This window comes from Condylura cristata, unplaced genomic scaffold (assembly GCF_000260355.1).
Source record: "Condylura cristata isolate star-nosed mole 26May11 unplaced genomic scaffold, ConCri1.0 scaffold00015, whole genome shotgun sequence".
Classification (NCBI taxonomy): domain Eukaryota; kingdom Metazoa; phylum Chordata; class Mammalia; order Eulipotyphla; family Talpidae; genus Condylura; species Condylura cristata.
This window is the reverse complement of record NW_004567116.1, coordinates 22,092,555-22,117,838: the sequence shown is the minus strand read 5'-3', so window position 1 is coordinate 22,117,838 and position 25,284 is coordinate 22,092,555. Positions and strand designations below refer to the sequence as shown.

Sequence of the window (25,284 nt, the reverse complement as noted above, 5' to 3'; positions counted from 1 at the left end):
CGCTCAAATGCACCCTCACTGGAATTATTCATTCCCTCACACTGTTCAGTCACTAAGTTGAACACAGGTTACCAGTTTCTTTTTCCTCCTTTCTTCAGCTTACCTCCCCATTGAGGTAACAAAAAGGGTTGTCTATCCCAGTTCTCCAAAACAGGTGGTATTAATTTTGTAACATAGTTGGGGAATTTATATATCCTCCCTCCTCAGAGGTCCTAGATGCCTTATGAAAATTGATAGCAATTTTTTAAGACTACTCAAGCAAAGGAAAATGCAAATTAAAAAAAGTCTTATTGCACTCCACTTGAATTTCATTTGCTTAACTATGACTATATTAAGTATCTTTGAAATAAAATAAAGATATTCTGATCCAAGTTGACTTTCAATTTTTACTATTTATACGATGTCTAAAATTCTTTCTTGTGAGGATCTCCTTTATAATTTCAAACTGCATTAAAATTCTCCAGGTGAAAGTAGATGGAGTTAGTATGACTTTTTTTTTTTTTTAAGATTTATTTATTTGGTCATAGAGAACTGGGGTACAGGCCAGAGGCTCAGGGGAGGTGAGAGGCTTCACCAGAGACAGAGTGGGGAGCAGAACAGGCAGATCTATGAAGTACTCTGCTGAGGGGGAGCAGCGGGGGGTCAGGAGAGGTCTGCCTCACCATGTGGTCACCTCCGGGGCAGGCGGGAATGGAACCATGCGTAAGTGGCTTTAGCTACTCAGTGCAGTGCTTTAAACTGCTGCACCACCACAGAGGGCCAGAGTTAGTATGACTCTTAACAAGGGCAGTGATCTAGTCTAGACCAGAGGAATTAAGTGAATGTAAAGAAATTAAATAAATTGAGATTAGAAAAATGAAAGTTAATTTCAAAAAAAAAAAAATTAAGGGGGCCCTCCCTGGTGGCGCAGTGTGTTAAAGCACAGGACTAAGAAGCTAAAGCCACTTCCTAATGAGTTCAATCCCCACCGCCCCCAGAGGTGATCCACATGGGGCTGTAGACCTCTCCTGACCCGCCCGCTGTTCCCCTCAGCAGTGTACTTTGTCAGTCTGCCTGTTCTGCCCCCCACTCTGTCTCTGGTGAATCCGCTCACTGCCCCTGTACCTCTGGCCTGTACCCCAGTTCTGTATGGATAAAAAAAAAAATCTTAAATAAAACTTAAAGAAATAGATGTGGTTTTCAGAACTGGATGTACATTGTAATCACCCGAGAATCTTTTAAACTGTTGATGTCAAATCCTACAGAAACAGGAGACAGAAACTTGCTCATTTGTGACAACATGAATGGAAGCAGATTTGTTGATGCTAAGTGAAATAGCACTTAGCTTTCTCCAAGGAGAAAGACAAATATTTGATAAATACTCGATGGTGTCACTGATAGATGTAATATAGAGAAACAAACAAACAAACAAACAAACAAATGTCAGGTAAAACCAAACTAAAACTAATAACATACTCTAGAAATGTGATTGTCCAATGAAAGCAACCCAAACTAGTGGGGGATGGACAGAAACAAAGTGAGGAGAGGGCACAATGGACTATGGGTGGAGGATTATGAGTATTTTGAAAGAGAATTATATGGATCTTCCAGCCCCCTCATTTTGGGATTTTACATTGCATCCAACTTGCTGCTTGGTTAAGCTAAATGTAGTCAGGCAAGGAGCCTCTCACCAAAAATCTTGGTATCAGGATATCTGCTGAAAACAGCAGGCAGACATTATGGCCAGATTAGCATAGCGAGCTAGACAACTTGACAGAAAGTATGAAATAAGGACTAGAGATAGGATGTTGTGATTAGCAGGAACAATGCTCCCCCCCCACCCCCACCCCCCCAGCAGCAGTTCCTATTCACTGTCCTTTAGCTTGTGCCAGACTAGTATGAATCCCCAGTCCACATCCCCACCAGCCACATTCCTCCGCACATTCCTCTACAGAGTTGCCCACCACAGAGTTGCCCACCTTTCCTGAATCTGATACCAAGTAAATGTGAGACTAGCCTGGAAATTGGTGCTGTATCTCCAGAAATGTAACCCCTCTATGCCTCTCTCTTTAACTGCTTGGCATTTTAGTTATTTTTCCTCTGTCCCACACTGCTCTCAAGGTTGCTCCCAAGGTTGCTGCCCAGCGAGGCAACAGAATGTGAGGTGGTAACAAGATTGTACACCAGTGTTACCTCAATAAAAATATATAAATAACAAAAATGTGTTCATTAGAAGGTCTTTGGAAAGGGGCAGGGAGAAAACATAGAACATATAAATTATCAAGACTCCTAAATTATTTTTTCAAGTTAATTCTCTACAATTTTTTATTTTACTTGTCGAAGGTACTTTTACAAAGGGGTACCTTTACTTATATTCTTAATTCTTAATTATTTTAATTGTCTTAATGGTTGAGTTAATTAGGACTAGATTAGTGTGTAAATTCAACGTGCTATTGCAAATGTAGTTTATGTGTACAGAAGCATCTTTTTTTAATAGACATTCTAGAAATTATAACAAAGTATTGCCTTACAGTTTCATGCCACAATCTAATAGGTTGTATTGATCTCCTATTGCTGATTAAGAGAGCACCAGTCATTTAACAAATTATGACAAAAATCGCTATAGGCACACCATTTGAAAGCTGTAGTTTGGGCAAGACATGGCTGGCCTACTTGTTCACTTTCTAATAGACTTCAGTCAATATGTTGGTCAGCTCCATTCTCATCTAGAGCTCAAGGAACTCTTGAAAGCTTATGCTTTCAAGACTTAATTCCTTGTGGTAAGACTAAAGTTCCCAATTCCTGCCTCATTACTAGCCAGGAACTTTCTTCAACTCCTCGAGTCCATTCTCCTTCATTATCACATGATCCCTTCATTTGAAACTCCCTGTAACCCTCTGTTATGAATCTCTTGCAAGAAACAGCCCAGTTTCTTTTAGTGATTTATCCATCATGAAGGATAAGCTCCCCTTCTTAATCACAGACATATAATTTAGCATAATGTAAGGAAATGTAATATAACATAGTTAACACTGAGAGTAAGTTATATAATAACTTAATCCCATTATTATTCCCATTATATTCATATGTTCCAAGTGCATAGAGTAAATAGAGCAGGAGATAGGAATCTTGGAAGAGTTATTAGAATTCTACCTACCACATTATTTCTTTTAAAAGATTTATTTATTTATGCTTACAGAACTAGGGTACAGGCCAGATGTGTGGTTGGTGAGAAGATTCACCAGAGACAGAGTGGGGAGCAGAACAAGCAGATTGACGAAGTACACTGTTGAGGGGAGCAGCAGGCGGGTCAGGAGAGGTCTGCTGTGCCATGTGGGTCAGCTCCCTGGCCAGGGATTGAACTCGTGCTGCAGTGGCTTTGAACAGCTTCATAATGTGGTGCTTTCACCCATTGTGCCAGCAGGGAGAGCCCTACCACATTATTTTTAAAAATCATTATCATACAAAAAATATGTATTTGAAGATTATAAGAATATTATCTATATAGGTGTTCGTTATTTAAGCATATGGCCAATGAATATCAGCAGCTTGTCTTTATGTTAGATTTAAAGCGATAAGCTACACAGTGTATTTTTCTTTCAGTTTTCACAAACAACTTGTAGAGTGACTTTTGTAAAAAATGTAACTTTTAGTTTCCTTGAGTGATTGTTTTATCTCTTGAGAATTTTGTACATAGAAATTAAATAATAATGTGAAGTGTGAAGGTGGTGGGTGTTTTGTTTCTTCAGAAAAGCCTGCCGTGGTTAGAGCTAAACAGGATAGTACCAGATTGGGAGCTTTTGATTCCAAAGGAGAAGGTGATCTTTCTCCCTGCCAACACCATCCTTCCACCAAACCCCAATTCAGTAGCTGCAAGAAATGCAAGAAAATGAAACTACTTCTGTCATTTTTTTTTATAAGTAGAGGTATAACAAAAGAGCAATTAAGCCAAGGAAGTTATAAAAGAAGAGAGTTCATGCTGCTTGAAAAAGATATATATATATATATAAAGTGAAAACATTACAGAGTTAGAAATGTTCTAACTTTGTGTGCACTTAGTTTGACATTTCACTCATTGATGGTAGAATTAATGCAGAAACATTCTTCTAAAGTATGCTCTTTATTTAAGTGTGTTAGGTTATTTCACATGTAAGAGTTGACAGATATGAATTAATAATCAGTTCTAAGCTAGCTATTCATGATGATAATGACCTCATCCAGAATAATTATAACTTATTTTCTTTCTTTCATACATCATCTCTTGCTCATGTATAAATTATATAGAAAGTATACTCAAAATAAGTTACTTCAGTTATCTGTTCAACAAATGCTTCATGAGTGATCCCTGGGTGTCTAACATAGAAGTAGGGGCTTGGTATATATGTACATGAAAGAAACAAAGATCCATTCTTTCATGACACTTATATAAATAACCTCATTCATAGGATGACAAATACCACAGTGAAAAAATAAAGAAAATAAGAAGGGGAGTAATAGCAATTAACAAAAGTATGGAAATAGAGTAAGAGGAGAGAGGGAAAAGAAGTTAGAGAGAGATTGAGGATGAGAATATGAAAGAGTATATAGGTCATTTGGAAAAAAAAAAAAATCCTTTGGCATTCATCCTGACTGTGCTACCCAGAGTATAGCTACAGAGGAGGCTGAGAGATATCCGGTTCTGGCTTTACCTTCTACGTGGTAAAATAAATCAGCAACTGCTATCTGTAGTCTGAAACCTTAGTGCTACTGTTCTAGTTTAAACATTCTCAAATCTCACCCACCATCCACACATGTACTAGTCACTCCTACTTCATGCTATTACAGTGGTCTAGCAAACAAAATTCTGACTTTAGGAAACATAATGCCATGAATGAGAATGAGATCTCCATTCACAGTAGACTAAGATCCAGCTCCCATTTGATTGATTGATTGCTTGATCTCAGAATATCCCTGTTGCATAGCAGTGCTGCTCACTGGCAAACTCTGGCAAACACTGATGCAGTGTCAGCTACAAAGCAATTGTTTTTGTTTTCTAAAGATTTATTTACTTATACATACAGGGTATGGGGTAGTGGGGTACTGGCAGAGGTGCAGCAGATAATAGGATTCACCAGAGACATAATGGGGAACAGAATAGATAGATTGACTGAAATATACTGCTGAAGAGAGCAGCAGGAAACACAGGAGAGGACTGTTTCTTCAACTGGGTCAGCTTCCTGTCTGGGGATCTAACATGTGCCGCAGTGGCTGCAGATGGCTTCATAGAGCTGGGCTTTAACCCACTGTGCCACCAGGGAGGGTCCCTCACAACAATTTTGATAGTGATAGGGCTTGATTTGAAATCTTCCACATACAGACTATGTCAGTCTGGTATAGATTGATTTTTTATGGGTCTGGACTCATTCATCTTCATGGAGGTCTCTTTTCCAGATTCTAGGGAAAATGAGCACTAGGTGTGTTTTCTTCTTTGTATAACATATGAAAAAGAACTCAGATCTCCTTAGGTAGAAATAAAACATACAGGCATAGGACAATTTAAATACATACAGGGGAAACTAAAAATTTTCTTTCAAAGAAAATATGATATAGTTGCATTCAAACTTATACCAGTGTATAGTACCATAAAATAAATAGATTCTGTGTCACTTGATTCAGGTCACTCTACTGAAATTTTTCCCCAAAGCATAGGCTGTTAGTGGCTCTATACTTTTTTAACTCAAAAAGCTGTTATAGAAGGCTAATAAAACAAAGGAAGAAGAATAATGACATTTTTAAATTGATCATTATTTAAATTAAAGTTTGATTTGAGCGAATAAATACTTCTGAAAACCTGTTATAGATTCTTTAATATATTCAGTTTTTGATTTTCCGTAATATCCTCAACCACTCCATGAGGTGGATAGCATTCTCTCTAGTTTTGAAGAGCAGAACTGAGAATCAAAGGTGGTAAGTAGTTTTCCCAAGGTCATAAAGCTGGTGAATGGTAGTAATAGAGTTTGAACTTGTCTAGTAATTTTAAATACCATATTATATATGGTATTTCTACCATATTATGTGATTTCTTCTAAGTAAGCAGTTAGTACTGAAGAAAGTTAAATGGTAACTGAAAGGCAAGTTGGTGCAACAGTAGTATTAAGTAGCCAATACTAAAATTTCAGAAAGAAGATATCTGTTACCATTTCAAATATGAGACCTTTTTATGGAAAAGACCAAAACACTATAATATAAAACATGAAATGTTGCTGTCATTTGTCTCAGGTGAGGTAGTCATTTCAATAACTGAATGCTTGTGTTTTTCTTACCTTCATGTTTTAAAATATTTTCTTGTATCTTCCATTTCTGCATAGAAAACATTCAACAAGTCTGGTGTATTCAGTAGAATGGGCCTGGAGATATCATTACTATAATTATATTCCTTTTCCTTACCAATGATATATTTCCAGCTGAGTGAAAAATATAAACAGTTATTTCATTTAATTAATGTTCACACATATATTGCCTCTTAGTTATTGCTCGTAGCATAACTAATATTTGCAAATTTGGCCTGATTAAAGGCCTTGTAGATATTTAAGATATAATATGTTGTCTTTTGTCATTGTTATTTTTTATTTCTATCATCCTTTAATTTAAAACAGCATATCCAAAGTAGGAAAGTCCATTGGAAACTGTACTGATGTGAAAGCATCTTTTGCTGTTTTTCCCATGGTGATTTAAAAAATCACCCCAATAAACTATAAGGAAATTCCAGCCTTGGTCAAAGAATTTGGGAACTCAACATACTTTTTACAAGTTCTTGAATATTTTTAGCAAGATCATGTATATTAAAGTATCTCACATGTCTTCTAGTGTGAAATCCATATTTCTTTCATCATACAATGTCCCACTCCTTTTGTCATAAAACTCTCTAGAACAAACTGATACTGGCCTTAGGACATGCCTACTCACTGACAGTGATGGGCAGGCTCCCCTCTACATGTGAGTATTAGTCCCATGACTAAGCCATGCTTCTTTATAACACTGCCTAAAAAAGTTGGTAATACAAAATTGAAATATTGTTCTGGCATACCATGATTCCACCCATATCTATAATAAATGTTTTTTGTGAATATTTGAATATAAAATTGTACAGTCTAACTTTAAGACACATGATTTTTAATTAAACTGATCAATTTCTTTACTATATTTGAGCTTTAGTTTGAAGATTGATGTGTTTTTTTAAGAAGCTTCATCTAGAAATTTAAATAAATGATGTTAGCCAAATGAAATTCAGCAGATGTGTGTAAATGGAAGCAAATGGCAGCTCTTCCTTTACATATGCTCACCCTATAATTACATGAGGTTACACTCCATGGAGTTCTTTGCTAGAATGGCCACAAATACATTCCATGCACTGTAACCTCACACTATAATAATTTTAAAAAATGACTCTATTGGTTTTTTATAAAATGTAAAACATGAGTATCAATGATATACAATTCCATAATAGTTATTTAGTTAGATACTTGTTTAAATTATTGAATTAAATCTCTTGTGACAGGTAAAAGTAGGATAAATGGTTAGATTAAGGGTGCAGATTTGATAGTTCTGTAAGGTATTGGATTCATATGACTTATAGTTGATATTTTCCCTTATATAGGCATAACAGGTTGTAATTTCCGAATAAAATACAAAAGCAAAATAAATGTGAATGAATTAATGAATGACTAATGCATCTGTCAATATTTTTTACTCCTGTGAAGGAATGAGAGGATGATAAAGTGTGCTTTGAGACTAACTTCAGATTCCCAATTGGCACTTGATTGTTCTGTATAAATATAATATAATACACTAACATAGGTGATTACTTCTTGTATATGGTGGCATTTTACATTTTAATTAATATTTTTCTACATTAAGATGTTTTAGTCATACAAATCCCATTTAGATCAATGATAATCATTTATGTGTAGGCAAGGAGACAATGTTCTTTGCTCTCAAATCAAAATGTACCGTTTACCATCCATTCTGATTCTACATAATGGTCTCTATTCTGCCATCCTTTGCAGCCAGCTGTTGCAAACCCTGATATTATGTTTATAAAAATTCACATTCCATGGGACACATTGTGCAAGTATGCAGAGAGGCTGAATATCAGGATGCCATTCAGGTACTTTCAATTTTTATTTTATTCTATCTCAAGGTGTAACTCTTTTTGGAAGAAATGCTGCTCCTTCCAAAGTTTAGGGTATCTTGAAAAGTTTTATTCCCCCTTCTGATTTGCTTGTTTAATGTGGAAAACCATCTTATTCCCTCGAAACTAGATCATTTCAAGGTGGGCTTTTCTAGAGAGAAAGAAGAAGAGTTACAGTCAAACTTTTAACTTTTAATTCTTCAAATCAGTCTCACTTTTGTTTCCATCTGAATAGATAGAGCTCATGTTGTTTTGTGAAATACATGAAGTAAAAGGATATATCACCCACATCTATACAAATACAGTGTATACAAATCTTAACCCTATGTATATGAATCTTACTGACAGAATTAGATATGTAAATTGATTCACATTTATGCTTGGATAAGGGTTTAAAAGTTCTTTAAAAATTATATTTATGAGGGTCCTCTCTGGTGGTGCAACGGGTTAAAGCTCAGCACTACTAATGTAGCCACAACCTCTTCAGCATGAGTTCTATCCCCAGCCAGGGAGGTGAAATTTTAATAGTCTCCACCATTTCCAGATAATAAATGAAAAATGTACAAAATCATTTAGTGAAGTATTATTTATAAATTTGTAAAACAGAAATATTACCTTTGTCCAATATTAATCATTTTTTTAAAATTTACTGATAAGCTTGCATTTGAAGGAATAGTTCTGGTACATTCAATGTAATATGAAAACCATGTTTATACCATTTTTTTTTCTTGTTGATGTTTTAGCTGAAAACTTCTTCTTTAAGTTTTTGAAGATGTTTACCACTGCTGTATTACTGAAACTTTTGGAAACTGAAGTTAAAAGTTGGTTATTTGTTAATGTAAATATTAGACAATGTGCAACATTTTGTAAATTTTGTGAAAGAGATACTAGTTCCATAGGTTACTAAAAGAAAAAGTTCCCATGATCAAAGCTGTTTCTGAATTTCTAAGTTAAAAGGTATTTCCTTTTTTTTTTGAGAAGCGTTTCTCATTTTTAGTCTTTAGAGTGCAGAAGGGAAACCATGAAAATGAGACTTCCAGAAAGCTACACCTAGAAATTCTGACATTAAGTTTGGGATATAATTGGGTATAAACCTTTTAAACTAAACATTCCAAATTATTCTGATGCAGACGGTAAAGAAATATTGTCTAGGAAACGTGAATATTTTAATAATTCTCATAATTTTTTATAAATTTCAGGAGATAGTTGTACAGAGTGGCCTTTTCCTAATTTCCATTGCATGATGGAAATTTTTTTAAAAATCTTAATATGATGGTGTTCTGGGGAAAACAATTTGAGAAATTCTGGAACACAGAGTTCTGTTGGAGCATCTTTCCAGGTCAGTTTGAATAATAGATGTAGCATTAGCCTACTCCTTAGTAACTAACTTCTCATTTATTTATAAGTACTCCTGAAATTTGGAATAATAGCTCATAAGAAAAGAATTCTATTTAAGCATCAAGTAGCGAAAATTTTCATGGTGGCTATTCCGTCCCCCAATTATCAACATAAATAACATAAATAATGAACTAAAATTAAAATATAAAGAAATGACAAAGAACTCAAATAGAAAAATAACCCATATTTCAATTTAGGGCAAAGTTTTTGAACATTTATATTAACTTTTTTTATAAAAAAGTACTCGTGCTAGACTATTGCATTCACGTATTCAATATTGAAACCAACATATTGCACTCCACAGAGAAACTGCAAATCTATTCCAGAAAAAGTATTAATGATAGCCTTTCTTCCAAGTTTTCTGCAAAGTTAGGTGTGAATATAAAATTCATATTTTATCTAAATTTTATACTTGACTATATATGTACCATTTTATATACCAAAGTTGTCCAGCTATGGGCTGACTCCACAGTTTTAGTTTTGTCCTATTGGGAAGGAATGTTTTCTAACCTCCAGAAATAGCAAATCACTGATCATTTTTCTTTGGATTCAGATGTGATTCTTGTTTATTTTTACCCCATCTGTTACCTTAAAAGGATCAAACCTATTTAAGATAATTTCGCCATCCACTAGCCTATCACATTGTGTTCCTAGATGGAGTTACCCCCACTATTTACCACAAACTCCTCCTCTCACAGATATCTTAATCATAGCCAAATTGGAGTGGAGGGTGTTTTAAAAACATTAAGAACAATCTATTTTTGACTGCTATAGGGATTAAACTGAGATCACATTTTTATGCAAATGAAGTCTCACTCAAACATGAAAGAGCGTAAAAGCCACCAGGGAGAACAGTATGTAAAAGAGAAGGAAGTGTAGTAGCTCTGCTTGACTGGGAGCGGAGACCCAGAGTCCCACCCCTGCCACTGGCCCCCTCTCCTGGCTCTGTGTCTCCACATGTGGCCAGTTGCTATGCAAAGCACTGATTAGAAACTGATTGAGGAAATTATTCCTTACAATTTTCATCTGTTCTTATTCTGCTAGGTAGATAAACGCTTTTATTATGCAAGATATAACTTATCAAAATTTTCCAATGAAAACATAAGGGAAAAATAAAGCTCTGTACATCAATGGTATACAATTAATAAACTACAGCATGCTAGGTAATAGATGGAAAAGTGAGTTGGTCATCCAGGTTCATTTCTGCAGAACTAAGGAAACTTGCAGTTTATCATTGACTTCATGGATTAAAGGTACAATGTATAAAATTGGGAAAATATAATTAAAGGTAAACAACCCATGAAGCTCCATAACACTGGGAATATACAACTTTTGTTGCTGAGTAAGCATCAAGCCAGAATGCTATGTGAATCAGAGGCAATTTGCTAAAAGATTGCAAGGAAGGAAAGAAAACGAACTCGGTTTATAGCCAATCAGATATATTTCACTGCAGATAATATCTGTTTCAAGATAAGCAATAACTAGATTTGGAATAAACTAGAGCATATGGAAGTTGGAGTACTGAAATTCTCAGTACGATTGAATGTCGTTGTTCACTGGTTTTAGTATTTTCATGTGCCTTTCCTCAGCTCATTTCTGTTATTTTCCAGGAAAAAAAGCTATTACACTGACCGGAGGAGCAAATCAATGGGCAGGTTGGTGGGTGATGTGTAATTTGTTGATGACCAATTTGTCATTTGAGAAAAACAAAAGTAAAACTTTCCATTACCCACATCAGCAGTTGTAAACTTTAGAAAGATAAATTGCATTGATTTGTGAAGAGATTTCCAAAATGACTAAAGTCACATGGAATGGTGTTTATAAAATCAGGTCTAATTTTTCTGCATGCTGTTGCCTGCCAGTCCTGCAACCTCCTTTCACAGTGCTGTGGGTGGTAGAATTTCATCACCAGTTAGTATCTTACAAGGTTTAATTGTAAAAGAAGATACAGCAGTAAGATGTATATATATATGAATGATGGCCTTCTAGAATAGCATAAGAAACCCAGCCAGAGACCTTCCCACTCATTCAACCCCTATCTCTTATTTAGCAAATAGGATAGAGAAAAAGACTAGCACACAGCATAGAAGGGGTTACAGGCCATAATATGGCATCTTTTGAATCACAAACATATTCTTTACCCACCATCTGAAACTGCCTCCTTTATTCTAATATTGAAAGCAAGCTTCTTTTGAAACAATGTCCTATTTATTATGGTGGTAACAGGAGCTGTGACAAAGGAATTAATCAAACCCAGGTCCTGAGACATAAGAACATTCCACCTGAATCTTCTTGGCCCTGTTTCACCTGAACAAATGAGCTTCCATTAATGAAACTTCAAAGAGACTTCCAACTCTTCCCTGTTTTTCTTCTTATTACAAAGAACAGATAAACACAAACAAAATGTGAATGTCGTAGAGTATTTCCTGTTGAATAATGCTGCTGGATATTACAAGTCAGGATGAAACACAAAGTTGGAAGACTCGGCCCTCCCTGGTGGCTGAATCCTCTCACTGCCCCTGAACCTCTCGCCTGTACCCCAGTTCTCTGTGCATAAATAAATAAATTTTTTTAAAAAAGTTAGAAGATTCAAGCAGTATAAATACTAGACTATTTTAAGAAAGGATTCAATAAATCTAACCTTACCAGTGTAAAGGACTGCATATGATTTTAAAGTTTAGGAGAATAGGAGAATGTTCTCCTTCAAATATTAAATTTAGGTGTGGTAGAAAGAGTGACAAAAACAGGCCCTCCCTGGTGGCGCAGCAGGTTGAAGCACAGCACTAAGAAAGAGTGACAAAAACCAACATTGGACAAACTAGAGGTCAAAGTAAATATGAAAAGAATTAGTACTCAGATGGCTCTTCAAAAAAGTTATTAAAGATGCTCCTCAGCCAAGTCTGTTAGGTTAATATGCTGTGGTTTAGCTAGAGCTTTCATCATTTTCCTTGTGCTTTTTGGTCCTGGTCTATGTAGGAAATTTCTTATTTTTTTTTATAATAAAGTCAGTTATTGAAATATTATACAAATTTACAACTGCAGGTTTTTCTTGTTTTTTCTTCTTCTGCATGTGCCTGCTTAATGTTAGATGTGTTGATAAATATCTTTAAGTTGGCTTCAGCATGCTACTATAGAATTAGTGACATTTTGTTACTCTAGTGAGGTTTCTGATAAACAAGCATCTTTATTTTAGAGACCTAAAGAGGATGAAATAATGTATATTAAAATAACAACAAATGTCTTTATGAAATTTTATAATTTAATTTTAAAAAATATTGTATTTAGATTGCATGGTAGACATGTATAATAAATCCCAAACAAGTTTGTAAAGTAGAAAAAATTATATTTCATCAGTAGTAAAATGTGAACAAGAAAAATGAACACTATATTATATATCATAGTGTTTTATTATTATGTATTACTTTTGTATTATTATTTTCTGTTTAATTTCATGAAATGAAAATCAAGTTATCATTATAAATAATAGTTTAGTTAAGTATTAAAGTACCTTAAACTTGGCTATAGTCTATCCCTTTACAATTTAAGATTACAAGTAATTCTTGTTGTATTTTGCTTTTGTGGATGCATATGGGGAGGGTAGTGAATAAGAAAGAACTTTTAAAAAGTATATGACATATTAAACTGAAAATATAATATCCTGTTATTTGCCTGACTTTAGATTTTCAATTAGGAAATTACCAATTTTGATATTTTTTGAACCTTACCTTTGTAAATAAAATGAATATTTTGTATATGTGTATGAATATCATTGTTATAAAATTATAAAACCCAATTTGAGAAACATTAGGACAGCAATAATCTAATATGTGAAATTAAGTTTCCCTTGTGTTTTTTCTTCTTTGAAGTGGAAATATATTGATATATTGTATGTTGATTATTTTGAGAGTAAACATTCAGAGATAAGTAATATTCTGTTAATTTTTCAGCTTTTGAAGGTCATCATTTCTCCAGGCAGGTGGACAGGAAATGGTTATTATTCTATTTCAGCAGTTTATCATTTGTTTACAAAGAACTTTCACATTCAATTATCAAAGCATCCTCAAAAGGACCTTGCAGTAAGGCAGAGCAGAGTAGCTGGTTTTGTAGATCAAGGGAAATAAGTTACTCACTATCACCATCCCCCACCTCACCCCCCACCTCATCCCAAAATTTCATAACTGGGTTTGGTAGACTTTATGCTTGACCAAGTAACTTTGACTCTTTGACCCAGATATCTTCAAGTGCCACAGGATTATTGGTTTCCACTGATTTTAGCAAAGAAACTTAAATTTCTGTTCAGAAATCTTCACGACCCACCACAAAATCTTGAATTTACATAATGGCCAACATAATAAAGATTTGGTAAAGCATAGATGAAGCATTCACATGTGTTGGTGGATTACTTATGTTCAGTATGTATTTTGGGATTCAGATCCAGGTCTGACAACATTACACCCTCAGACATCATTTTCTCCTGCATAGGGGGGTGTATGTGAGAAGGCTAAACTGATAAATTTCTGTAAAAAGTTACATCTAAAGGTCCTATAAAAGGACAGTTTGATAACCCTCCTCATTTCTTTAATGTTTCTTAAATTCATTTCTACTTCTAGCATGTCTATAACTTGTCATAGATAATAGACCCTTATATACTATCATCCAGCATTTTTGAAATGCTATGCTATCAGAATGCTTCCTTTTATTTAATCTCTTGTCCATCTAAAGAAATCACACAGATGGAATTACTTCCTCTCTTTAGATATGAGGAAACTGAAGATCATTGGTTGGAATTCTTGACCCCATTCCCATGAGTACAAATTCATTACTAGGATGCTCATTTTCCAAGTCTTCCCCACTGTTTCCTTCAGTAGACTAAGTTGATAAGTTATAGCCCATGTGATGTTTTCTGCATTCCATTATCCAGTTGATGGGGTACAGTAACATTTTGTAATTTCGAGGCTTTCTTCAAGCAAAATGAACACCTGAAATACTATTCATTGATTGCTGTAGACTAGAAGGAAATAATTGACTCCTTCCATACCAACAGCTACTTGACCTCTAAATGATAACCTTGGCAAAAGAAAGATTTAAACATGATAATCTTTACACTATGACTTGATCAAACTAAACATAGTAATTCTAACATAGTAATGAAATAATTCTTAAGGTACATTATATTGCTATCTATACATAACTAAAATTTTTAAAGTTTAGGCAAAATTAGCCAAATGTTAAGATGAATTGTACTTGTCTAATAAAATATCCTATCCTGATACTTTTAACTACTCTTACCAAAAAATTGCTTATAACAAAATTCAGAATGTGTAAATATTGTATATTTATTTTTAGCAGACACAGCTGTTAAAATAGGAACTCAGAATTTAAGTTTGCAAATTCAATCTTGAATCAATCTTTCGTTTGCTTTCTTATTCTTAAAAAAAAAAAAAAAATGATTCCAGCCCACACAAACACCACAGTGGCTCAAGGTTATGGGATTATGACTGTAATATGAGGCCAGACTGTTCTTTTGTGACATGTCCTAAAAACCTAAAACAGTGTCTTAATGTTTTATCTTTGCTCTCATACTAACCCATCTCTCAAAAGTTCTGTCAGTGCACAAATACATGAACTTCCCTTCAGAGCTAGTAGATAAAGCAGAATCTAGTCCCCACCTAAGATCTATCACATCAATAGCTACATTTTGAAAAAGCTTTCAGATGAGTAGTATGCTCACTGAAACTTTAATTAAAAGTGCTGCAAACGATCTTCCCTGAACTTTCCCTAAAACTAATGTTCAACTCTTAACTATTCAATAAGACCATTGTTATTTTTTTATGAGTGATGATACTGAGGCAAGAAGTTAAGAATTATACAAATTCACAGAGCTACTGCAATGCAGCATTAAAGCCCAATTTTGTCTGATTACAACACAGTTGCTGTTTCCCTCATACCAGCAGCTCCCAGTGCTTCTGAGGAAGTGCATTGTAGCTATTCTTTTTTTTCTCTTTGGGAGATCCACATCACTAAGAATTTTTTAAGGGTCAGGAAGCAATGTATAATTACGTAACTATGAATAAAAGCATATACCCAGTATATATGTATATGTGTGTATGCATATGTGTGTATATATGTATGTATACATATGTGTATATGTATTTGTGTGAATATACACACATATCTGGTATATCTATATGCATAGATATAGGTATATGTATATATAAATATAGATAGATACATACACACAAAATGTTGATATATCATGTTGCTTTATTTTTAAATTTTTTCTCTACCATCTTCATTATGTATGAAAATTCCATAATAAATCCGTAAGCAGTTTCTCATAGGGATAGGCCAGTTGTCCTGAAAGAGTTGCAACAAAAGCATGATTGGGATAGTTTGGGGATTCATTTCTTTTGTGTGACAATAGGAGGAATGTGTTGGCTCAGGTGTGTATGTGCATGTTTTTGGTGTTTTGGGATTCTTTTGAATTCTTTTTTTGAATTTATTTTATTTTATAACAGTTTATTCTTTTTTTGAATTTTAATGGAATGAGTCTCGACTTAAGATTGCAGACAAATCCAATTCTATACTATGATTTTTTTCCAGGGTGCAGAGCTACTTTAGAAGAATAAAAAAATGGATGTCCCAGAACCCAATGGTTCTTGACAAATCAGCCTTTCCAGACCTGGAGGAGTCAGACTGTTACACTGGTCCCTTCAGCCGTGCACGGATTCACCAGTGAGTTAATTCCCAGCTCTCTTTCCATACCACTTGCCTTAGTATATTTTTTACATTTGAAAGTTGTTAGTAGAACAAAACTATCTGAGGTCAGTTCCACTGTTTGTCAAATATCAGAATAAGGATTGTTCTATTAAAATGTACACTTAATTTAGAAACAATATTCAGTGTGTTATTAATTATTAATAACTATGATTTGGAGGTACACAAATAATAATTACTTAATTATAAGCTCACAGACTGATAGTCTAGTTAGCTCCCATTTCAAAATAATTACTGTAGTAATGTCACCCACTTCAAATGACAATACTGGTCATACTAATAACAATAGTAGAATTACTATAAGTAGCTTGTTTGGGTAGTGGATTGTTCCAATTAATGTTATTGTACTTATAATTAAAACTAATATATACCTATTAAACTATCCATTTTAGTTTTATCTTACAAAACTAAAGTAAAAGTGAAAGTTGGGGTGTTTGTTATATAACTACATATCCATCTACCTATCATCCTGAATCTGTGTATCTCTATTCACGTATTCATTTAATTAGTACTTGTTGAGTTTCTTTATGATACAGGTTAAGAATACTTACTTTCAGTACCAACTTTCATGGCACTCCCAGTCTAGTGGGGAGACAAAAACTAAATAAATAAAATAGTGTAAAGATAAAGATAGAGAAGTGAACAATGTATTCTAGGGCTGTAATTTTATGCATTACTTTGCTGTGCTTTATTCTGGGTTAACCTGTTTTTCTGGGATGTGAGTTGAGAGACAGAATTAAGTAAAGTTCCAGATCGCCAAACATGTCACTGAGTCAATAGTTGATGGGAAAAACTCCTCTTACAAATATTCAACTTATTTTATTATTTGTTCTCAGAGATGAATCTAGAAATGTCCTTTCAAATTGTTTGAAAAGATGAGAAATTCAGATCTTGAAAAAAATCTTCCAGGTTTAGAGAGAGGCCACAATTTTGTGGAAGAATCTCTAACATTCTACTAGATTTTTTCAGGCCCTTAACAGTGACACACCAAATTAAAATAATAATAATAATAATAATAATAATAAAAGCGCTCTTTCCTTTTGAACCCATCATACAACTGCCTTATTTAAACGCCCCTAGTTGCCTCCCATTTGCTCTTAGAATATCATTCAGGTTTCTTATCTCCCATGTGATTATGACTATATACACAGTGGTCACTACCCAACCCTATTACCTCATTTACAGTTTCCTCAACTTATTCCAAACATGTACTTATTTCTTAAGGAATATCATCTTCAGTTCTGTCCATCAGACCTCAGATCAGTTTCATCCCAAAGTTTTTGTTCTTGCTTTTCTCTTCACCTAGCACGTTCTTTCCCAGATCTTCACACAGCATATTCCTTCTTATCATTCTACTCCACTCATGTATCATCATCTCAGAGAGACCTTGTATAAATCTACAGTCCTTCGTGCTGGTCATTCTCTGTATCATTATGGTCTTTCCTTTAACTTCATAACAGGTCACTGAAATTATATAATTTATTTGTTTACTTATATATCCTCTCCTTAGTATTCACTCCTTAATTTAGCTGTATAGAAAAGATACTTGTCTGCTAGAGAAATATTTGATCAGGGAATATTGACTCATCTGATGGTAAAAAAGTTAAACAGATGTTCTTTCTGATACCTTTCATTAACTAGGGAGAGTTGTTAACTTGGTGCATCCAAGTACAAAAATAAAAAGTAAATTTCCACAATACTAGAGGAAACCAAAATCTAATAGAATGGTCAGTAATACAGATTATCATTAAAACACAGTAGAAATGTGGGCTTTCGAGGTAATGATAATTCCATTTCAGATTGACAAACATCAGATATAAGTCATAACTACAAGATATGAGACTGAGGCAGAGGGTGAAAAGCTCAAGGACCTGAAAGAAAATTAATAAATTGAATTAGGCATCTAATGAAGAGTTGTAAAACTCAGAACTGTACTTCAAAAGTCAGGTAGAAAATTGAATAGCCAGTTAAGAAGACACTGTCAAATCCAAGCAAGAGCCAGTGAGATCCAGAATAAGAGGTATAGTGCAAAGCTGGAGAGAAAAGCAGTTAGAAAAGTTACGCAGGTTGGAAATGTTTAATATGAGTGGTGAAGAGAAAGGAGAGAGATTATAAAAGACCAGATGTTTAAGGGTTAAGTGCCTGACATGATGGTGGCCTATCATTCATAGATAAAAATTAGTAAAATCATCAAGCAGGAATTTCTTAAAAGTTGAATGAGGCCTAAGACACTCATTGATGAAATTCTGAAAACATGATACATTAACATGGAAATTGTGGCTTTGAAAAAATGGCATCAATTTTTAATCTTCTTTACTTGAACTGCATTGCTGAAGGTAGTACAAAATTTATGGGCTCCAGCAGTCAAGCTATCCTTTTCTTGTGCCATACTAAGCAAGAAATATGATGATACCCAGAGTTCCTTATACTCTAAACGATGTTAAAATGGATATTTGATAATGCCTTTTATTATTTATGAGTGTATTTTTTCTTTGCCTATATATATATATATATAAGAGAATGGTTTCTTTTCTGATTTACTCTATGTCACATGCAATCATTTTAATGAAGAAAACAATGAATGATTACCCAGGAACTTGTAGTAGTTGCAGAATTCTGTGCTCTATTTTGAATATTAAAATCAATACTCTCATCTCAACAGCTTCATAATAAACAATAAGGACACCTTCTTCAGCAATGCCACTCGAAGCAGGATAGTCTACCACATGCTGCAGCGCACCAAGTATGAGAATGGGATATCCAAAGTGGGTAAGAGCACTTATTGTAGCCTGGGAAAGAGAATTCACTGAGGCTGGCTACCCCCACAAATACTTTAGTATCATGTACATGTAGTATTAACTGTAGTATCACGTAAGAAAGATAAACCTTTTCAAGACAGCTGTTTAGTGAAGAGTTGCATTCAGATCTCGGTTCTCCATTGGTTAGTAATTCACTTAACTGAACTGCCAAAATAGCCAATTTAAATACTGAAATCTAGCCCCCCAAAAATGGCATATAATAGTGTTCTAAATAGAAATTAAAGAAAGCCCACAATGTGTCTAAATAATAAAATTATATTCCTATGTACTTTCTAAAAGTAAATATGACAATTTAAGTTATTGGTTAATATCATACACTTTATAAAACATGCAATAAACTCAGAAAATTATAAAAAATAATTTCCTCAATATAGGCATATGTGTGTATAAATGTATATCAATATGTATAGATAGATAGATTTTAAATTGATGCAGTATTTACAGGTTTCTATTCTGTTTTTTTAAATTACCTTTACAATTTTGTTTGAAGATACTACCATAAATAACTGTATAATATTCTGTTACAATCATTTATCAAATCACATTTTTACCACATACCTACTGTAGTTGATCATGCCATAATAATTAAATGGTTCCCCAATAATTTCTAATTCCTTTCTAATGTAATTACTATTCAAACAAAAGATTTTCTCAGCATTTATCCCTTATGAGGTGAGCATGTCTACTTCATTATACTCTCAGTGAAATGGAGGAAATTTAAGTGTCACTTAAAATTTATGGCTTTTCGTCTCTTTGACTCAATATTGGATATTAAGGACTTCTCAGTACCAAATTCTTTTGTGTTATTTTTTAAGATGTGGAATTTCTCTATAACTGGACCAAAGTTTGTTGTTGAGGGGAGGGAATAAAAGTTTTGTGTGATACCAAATAAGTGGTTACTAAAATGCCCTCTCAAGTATATGCATGCTGCTTCAGAGGGAAGTTTTCATTTAATCTGATTCAAGAACTGTTTGTTTTTTTTCCCTTCTCTTTCCAGGTATCTGTAAACTTATAAACAATGGGTCATATATTGCAGCTTTTCCCCCACATGAGGTAACTTTGATATGCAATTTCCATTAAAAAAACAAACAAAACTCTCATCCTCAATGTTTGTTCCTGTTTTGTTTGTTTGTTTCTTATTTAAATTTGTCCTCTCCCAGTGGGGTTTAGTCGGAAATTGATCCTGGACCTTTCAGTAAACCCCATTATAATCTTACATCTGTGCACTGGCTCATATACTCCATAAATATTTGGCATTTTGCCGGCTGTCTCAGTAGAGGAAACTCACAGACATTGCCCCTCACTCTGGCCAAGGCCCTCTGCTCCAGAAGAGGCTCCATGCTTGGCCCAGCTGGAGAGCCCTGCCACACCTAACAGGACACATTCCTGGCTTATACCCACCACTTTAAGATGCCTGAAAATCTGAAAACAACAACAAAAATCTATAATCTATGTTTCTGAAATTGCAGCCCATATGACAGATCTTTACCTAAGGTAAGTTTTAAGGCTTCTAGGATTAAAAAATAAAAACATGAGTGTGTTTGGTGACTTCAACCTCTTACACTTTTTGAATGAGCACTTACTCTCCTTACTTTGTTAACCTTCAGTAGTGGTAAAGAGCTTTGCTGGTAAGTTTTTAGTTTTAAGAATTTATTTTTTTTAAAGATTTATTTATTTACTTATTTATGTTTACAGAACTGAGATATAGGCAGGAGGTGTGGTGGGTGCGAGGATTCACCAGAGACAGAGAGGGGAGCAGAACAGGCAGATTGACAAAGTACGCAGCTGAGGGGAGCAGCAGGTGGGCCAGGAGAGGTCTGATTCATCATGTGGGTCGCTCCCTGGCAGGGGATCAAACTCGTGCTGCGGTAGCTTTAGAAATCTTCATAATGTGGTGCTTTAACCCATTGCAACACAAGAGTGACCCCACTTTTAAGAATTTTTTTAAGAAAAAAGCTTCAAAATTAGATTTTAAGATCTCACTGATGTTAAAGAAAGGATTTTTAAAGAACTATCCAAATAGTCTCATTTAAGATATATATATATATTATATAAAGATAGATATATATAAAAGATATATATTTATAGTAAGATATATATAATTAAGATAAATATATGTATATAAATTAAGCCTGTTGCCAGAATGATACAGTAGATATTTTATTATTAGATAAAATAGATATAATATCTATAATAAATATAATATCTATTATATCATTCTGGTGACAGGTTTAATTTAAGTTCAGTTTCTGAAGCTTTCAATAGTTGCTAAATCATAAGAAAAATAAACAAAGCCATTCCTATTCATTTCACATTTCACTAAAAGAATAGATATCAATTTATTGTACTTTTTCTGTTTCAGGGAGCCTACAAAAGTAACCAGCCCATCAAAACCCATGGACCTCAGAATAACAGACACCTGCTATATGAGCGCTGGGCTCGTTGGGGGATGTGGTATAAGCACCAGCCACTGGACTTGATCAGGTATTATACACACATAGTTCTATCATGGAAGACGTGTTGCCATGATAGAAATTTAATTTCTTAGAAATGAAATTATTTCATTTACCAAATCATCTGTATCAATCAGATAATAGCTAGAATAAATGAAGGAACTATTGGTCATTTCAATGAAAGGGACCTAATTTAGGGAATTGTATACACTGGATATGGCAAAGCTAAGAGATCTAAGAAGAGTATGGTAACATACATTTGAAGAATGTGAACCTATACTCCCAAGACAAGGATAGTGCTGTAAATAAAAGTTATTTCAATAAAATAAATAATTAAAATTAAAATAAGTAACAAGCAGTAGCGGGCAGTGGGTGCTCAAGACAACCTTCAGAATGGAGAGGAGGGGAAAAAATGCTAGTTTTTCCCTTTTGCCTGTGAGTCTTCTGTAACTAGTGATCCAGATTAACCATGATCAGTTTACAAGGGAATCTGCTTAATCTAATCCCCTTTGAAAGTAAATAAAAACATTAAAAGGCAAGGAATGAATGTAAGAGCAAAGAGAAAAAAATTAACCCAAATAACATCTACACATAGATTCATCTTTTAATGAAGATCTAGTGACTATGTATATTCTAATGAGTAACTGTCATCAATTTAAATTGGTCTTAAAATAACAGAAACTTACTTAAAAAAAAAAAAACTAAGTCCCTAGCTATAAATATTATCATAATGAATGAAAATAGAATACTCGGGATTAATTAACAAGTAGTGATATTAAATGCCACAGGTGGGACTGGCCAGGAACTGAGCTGGTAACCTCATGTCCATCTGAAATTCTTAGTACGTATGATATCAATATGTAGAGTGTTGATTATATTGCCTTCAGTTAAGGATTTTTTTTTTCTCATGCAGACTATACTTTGGTGAGAAGATTGGACTGTACTTTGCTTGGTTGGGGTGGTACACTGGCATGTTGATTCCTGCAGCAATTGTTGGCTTATGTGTTTTCTTCTATGGAATATTAACAATGAATGCAAGTCAAGTAAGGTAAGCTATTAAGAGTAATTTCAAAACAGTGACCTTCTGATATGATAATGCTCACCCAAAAGAGGTGATGGAACAATAGTTTACTTGCTTTTGCATTTTTATTTTGGGAGGGGAGAAGTACTGTAAAAAGGTCATGTCCACATTTTATATGCAAATTATCTTGGATAACTTCCAAGGCTATTTCTAATTAAGCCAATTTTTTTCTTTCACTATATCCCAAACATTAATTTAACAGCACAATAAACATTTTTATATAATATATATTTGCATAGCTTTTAGTAGTCTAGAATGCCATCTCAACATTATAGTTCAAATACTATAGCAACTACATTTTGATACATGTTTCCCTTATATACATTATACAGAGATTGTTTCCTACGTTACAACTTTCACTGTCACCCCTGGAAATGAGTATTCTTTTTTTCCTGATGACAGGAAAGGTGGTAAAAGGTGTCTAAACAAAATACTCATGTCCATCAATGTTGCCCTTAGCAATCTCCTCATCTCTCCTGAATACATAAAGAACATAAAATCACTTTCTCCTTTTCTCTTACTATCTGTAGGAACAGATGCTTATTTTGTAAGCAATGACTTAAGATGTCAAGTTGGTAGTGAAATATAATTTGACAGAAACCAAACATTTATTACAATGGTAAATCTTCTGTTAAAGTTAAAATGACTCAAGATTTGGATAGGAAACACACATTATTATTCAGTAGAGACAAGAGTTACTCTGGCATTAAATAATCTTCTTAATAGCATGGTACTTAATGTATCACAAATATGTCACCAAGTTAATTCTATTATGATAAAACTCAAATTTGAAGACATACTTATTCCTTGCTTCTCTGCTCAGCAACTTTTTTCTCCTTTGGCCCATGTTTTAATCAGGGTTTGACTGTTGGGTAATAATTACAACAGTGACTGAGATCATAAAAAATCATTTTCTTGAATTTTCATTAAGGAAATACTATTAATATGCATGTGTGTATGTATAATAATGCTGTGTAAAAACAAAATACTTTCATTGTCCTGGAATCGAATCCTATTTTATAACTAACTCCTTGATTTGGTATCTCAAAGTCTTCTTGTTCTTCATGAAAGCTAAGTGATAGCCAGCATGAAAACAAAGAAATGCCTACTGTTCAAAAGTATTTCACCAAGTCGCAGGTTAATTTTGGAGTTTTCCAAATTCATTACCATGATAGAAGACACATCTTTCTGGACAAATTTCTGCCCATTGGAAACATCCATCCCCTTTTAGGCATTTGTATGTTGATGAGTCAGTGGCTCCCGAGACTAAGAAGAGAGGTTGCAATTTGGAGTTACAGTGTTATGAAAAGAAAAACACCTTTTTTTCACTACTGTCTACTCTGAGTTTGGCTATTTTTCTTTAATAGCATGTGATGACAGAAACCAAACATTTATTACTGAGGTAACTCTTGTTAAAGTTAAAATAACTCAAGATTTGGATATAGGAAACACACAATAATATTCAATAGAGACAAGAGTTACTCTGACATTAAATAGTCCTCTTAACAGCATGTTCTTTCTTGCCTGGTTTATCTCATTAAGCATAGATACATTCAAACATCATCTTGTCACAAATGTCAGGATTTCTTTCTTATGACTGACTAATATTCCATTGTGCATAGTATTATAAATATATGTATATATGTCACATCCTTTTATCCATTCACCTGCTGGTGAACTTTTAAGTTGTTCACTTATCTTGGCTATTGTAAATAAGGCTACTATGAACACACAAGTACAGGTATAGCTTATGTTTTCATTTCCTTTAGGTGTATAACCAGAAGTGGGATTACTGGGTTTTATAATAATTTTGTTTCTGAGCATCTTCCATATGGTTTTCCATAGTGGCCACAGCGATTTAAATTCTAACTGATACTGTACAAGGATTCCCTTTTCTCATATCCAGCACTTACTTTTTTTCTTTTTGGTGATAACCATTTTAATAAGCATGAGGTGATATCTCATTGTGAATTTGATGTGTACTTCCCTAGTGGTTGATGATAATGAACATCTTCTCATGTACTTGTTGATTTGTATATTCTTCGAAGATATTTCTGGAGTAGTTTCTTTCTTCTATGTTACCAATTAAATTGACCCTTGGGTGTTCATTAGGTAGTAATGTTATCAGTATCCTTAAAAGGAGCAGATACATCATTAAGCATAAAGCAAAACATCATCAGCCATCATCATGACCCTTATTGATGTAGTACAGTGGTTCCTAAGGCAGGGGTCATAATCCTAGTTCAGGCTTCACCACACTCTTTATCCTATTCCATTGTGTCTGTTTTTAACTACCAGACTGTTTTGATTACTATAGTTTTGTGATATAACTTTGTGATTTGAATCAGTGTTGTGATGCCCTAGCTTTGTTCTTCTCAAGATAATTTTGACTATTTTGCATCTTGTGTGGTCTTTCACAAATTTTAGGAGTTCTTTTTCTATTTCTGTGAAAATAACACTACAATTTTAATATAGATTGCAGTGAATCTGTAGAGGTCTTTAGGTAGTATGAGCATTTTGGCAATATTAAATCATGCAATACATGGGCACAGAATATCTTTCCATGTCTTTTCATATATATATATATATATATATATATATATATAT

The 25,284-nt window shown here is 34.0% G+C and overlaps 1 protein-coding gene across 4 annotated transcripts in view; it reads left to right on the top strand.

The window, feature by feature from the left end:
- ANO3 (anoctamin 3) overlaps positions 1–25,284 on the top strand; it is a 246,431-nt gene that overhangs the window by 159,861 nt on the left and 61,286 nt on the right. For all 4 annotated transcript variants that reach the window (XM_012725477.1, XM_004682971.2, XM_012725478.1 and 1 more), the window contains 7 exons: positions 8,025–8,125; positions 11,158–11,202; positions 16,151–16,282; positions 18,987–19,093; positions 20,141–20,196; positions 21,506–21,627; positions 22,510–22,644. In XM_012725477.1, coding sequence (XP_012580931.1) covers positions 8,025–8,125; positions 11,158–11,202; positions 16,151–16,282; positions 18,987–19,093; positions 20,141–20,196; positions 21,506–21,627; positions 22,510–22,644 — 698 coding nt within the window. The remainder of the gene's footprint in view (positions 1–8,024; positions 8,126–11,157; positions 11,203–16,150; positions 16,283–18,986; positions 19,094–20,140; positions 20,197–21,505; positions 21,628–22,509; positions 22,645–25,284) is intronic.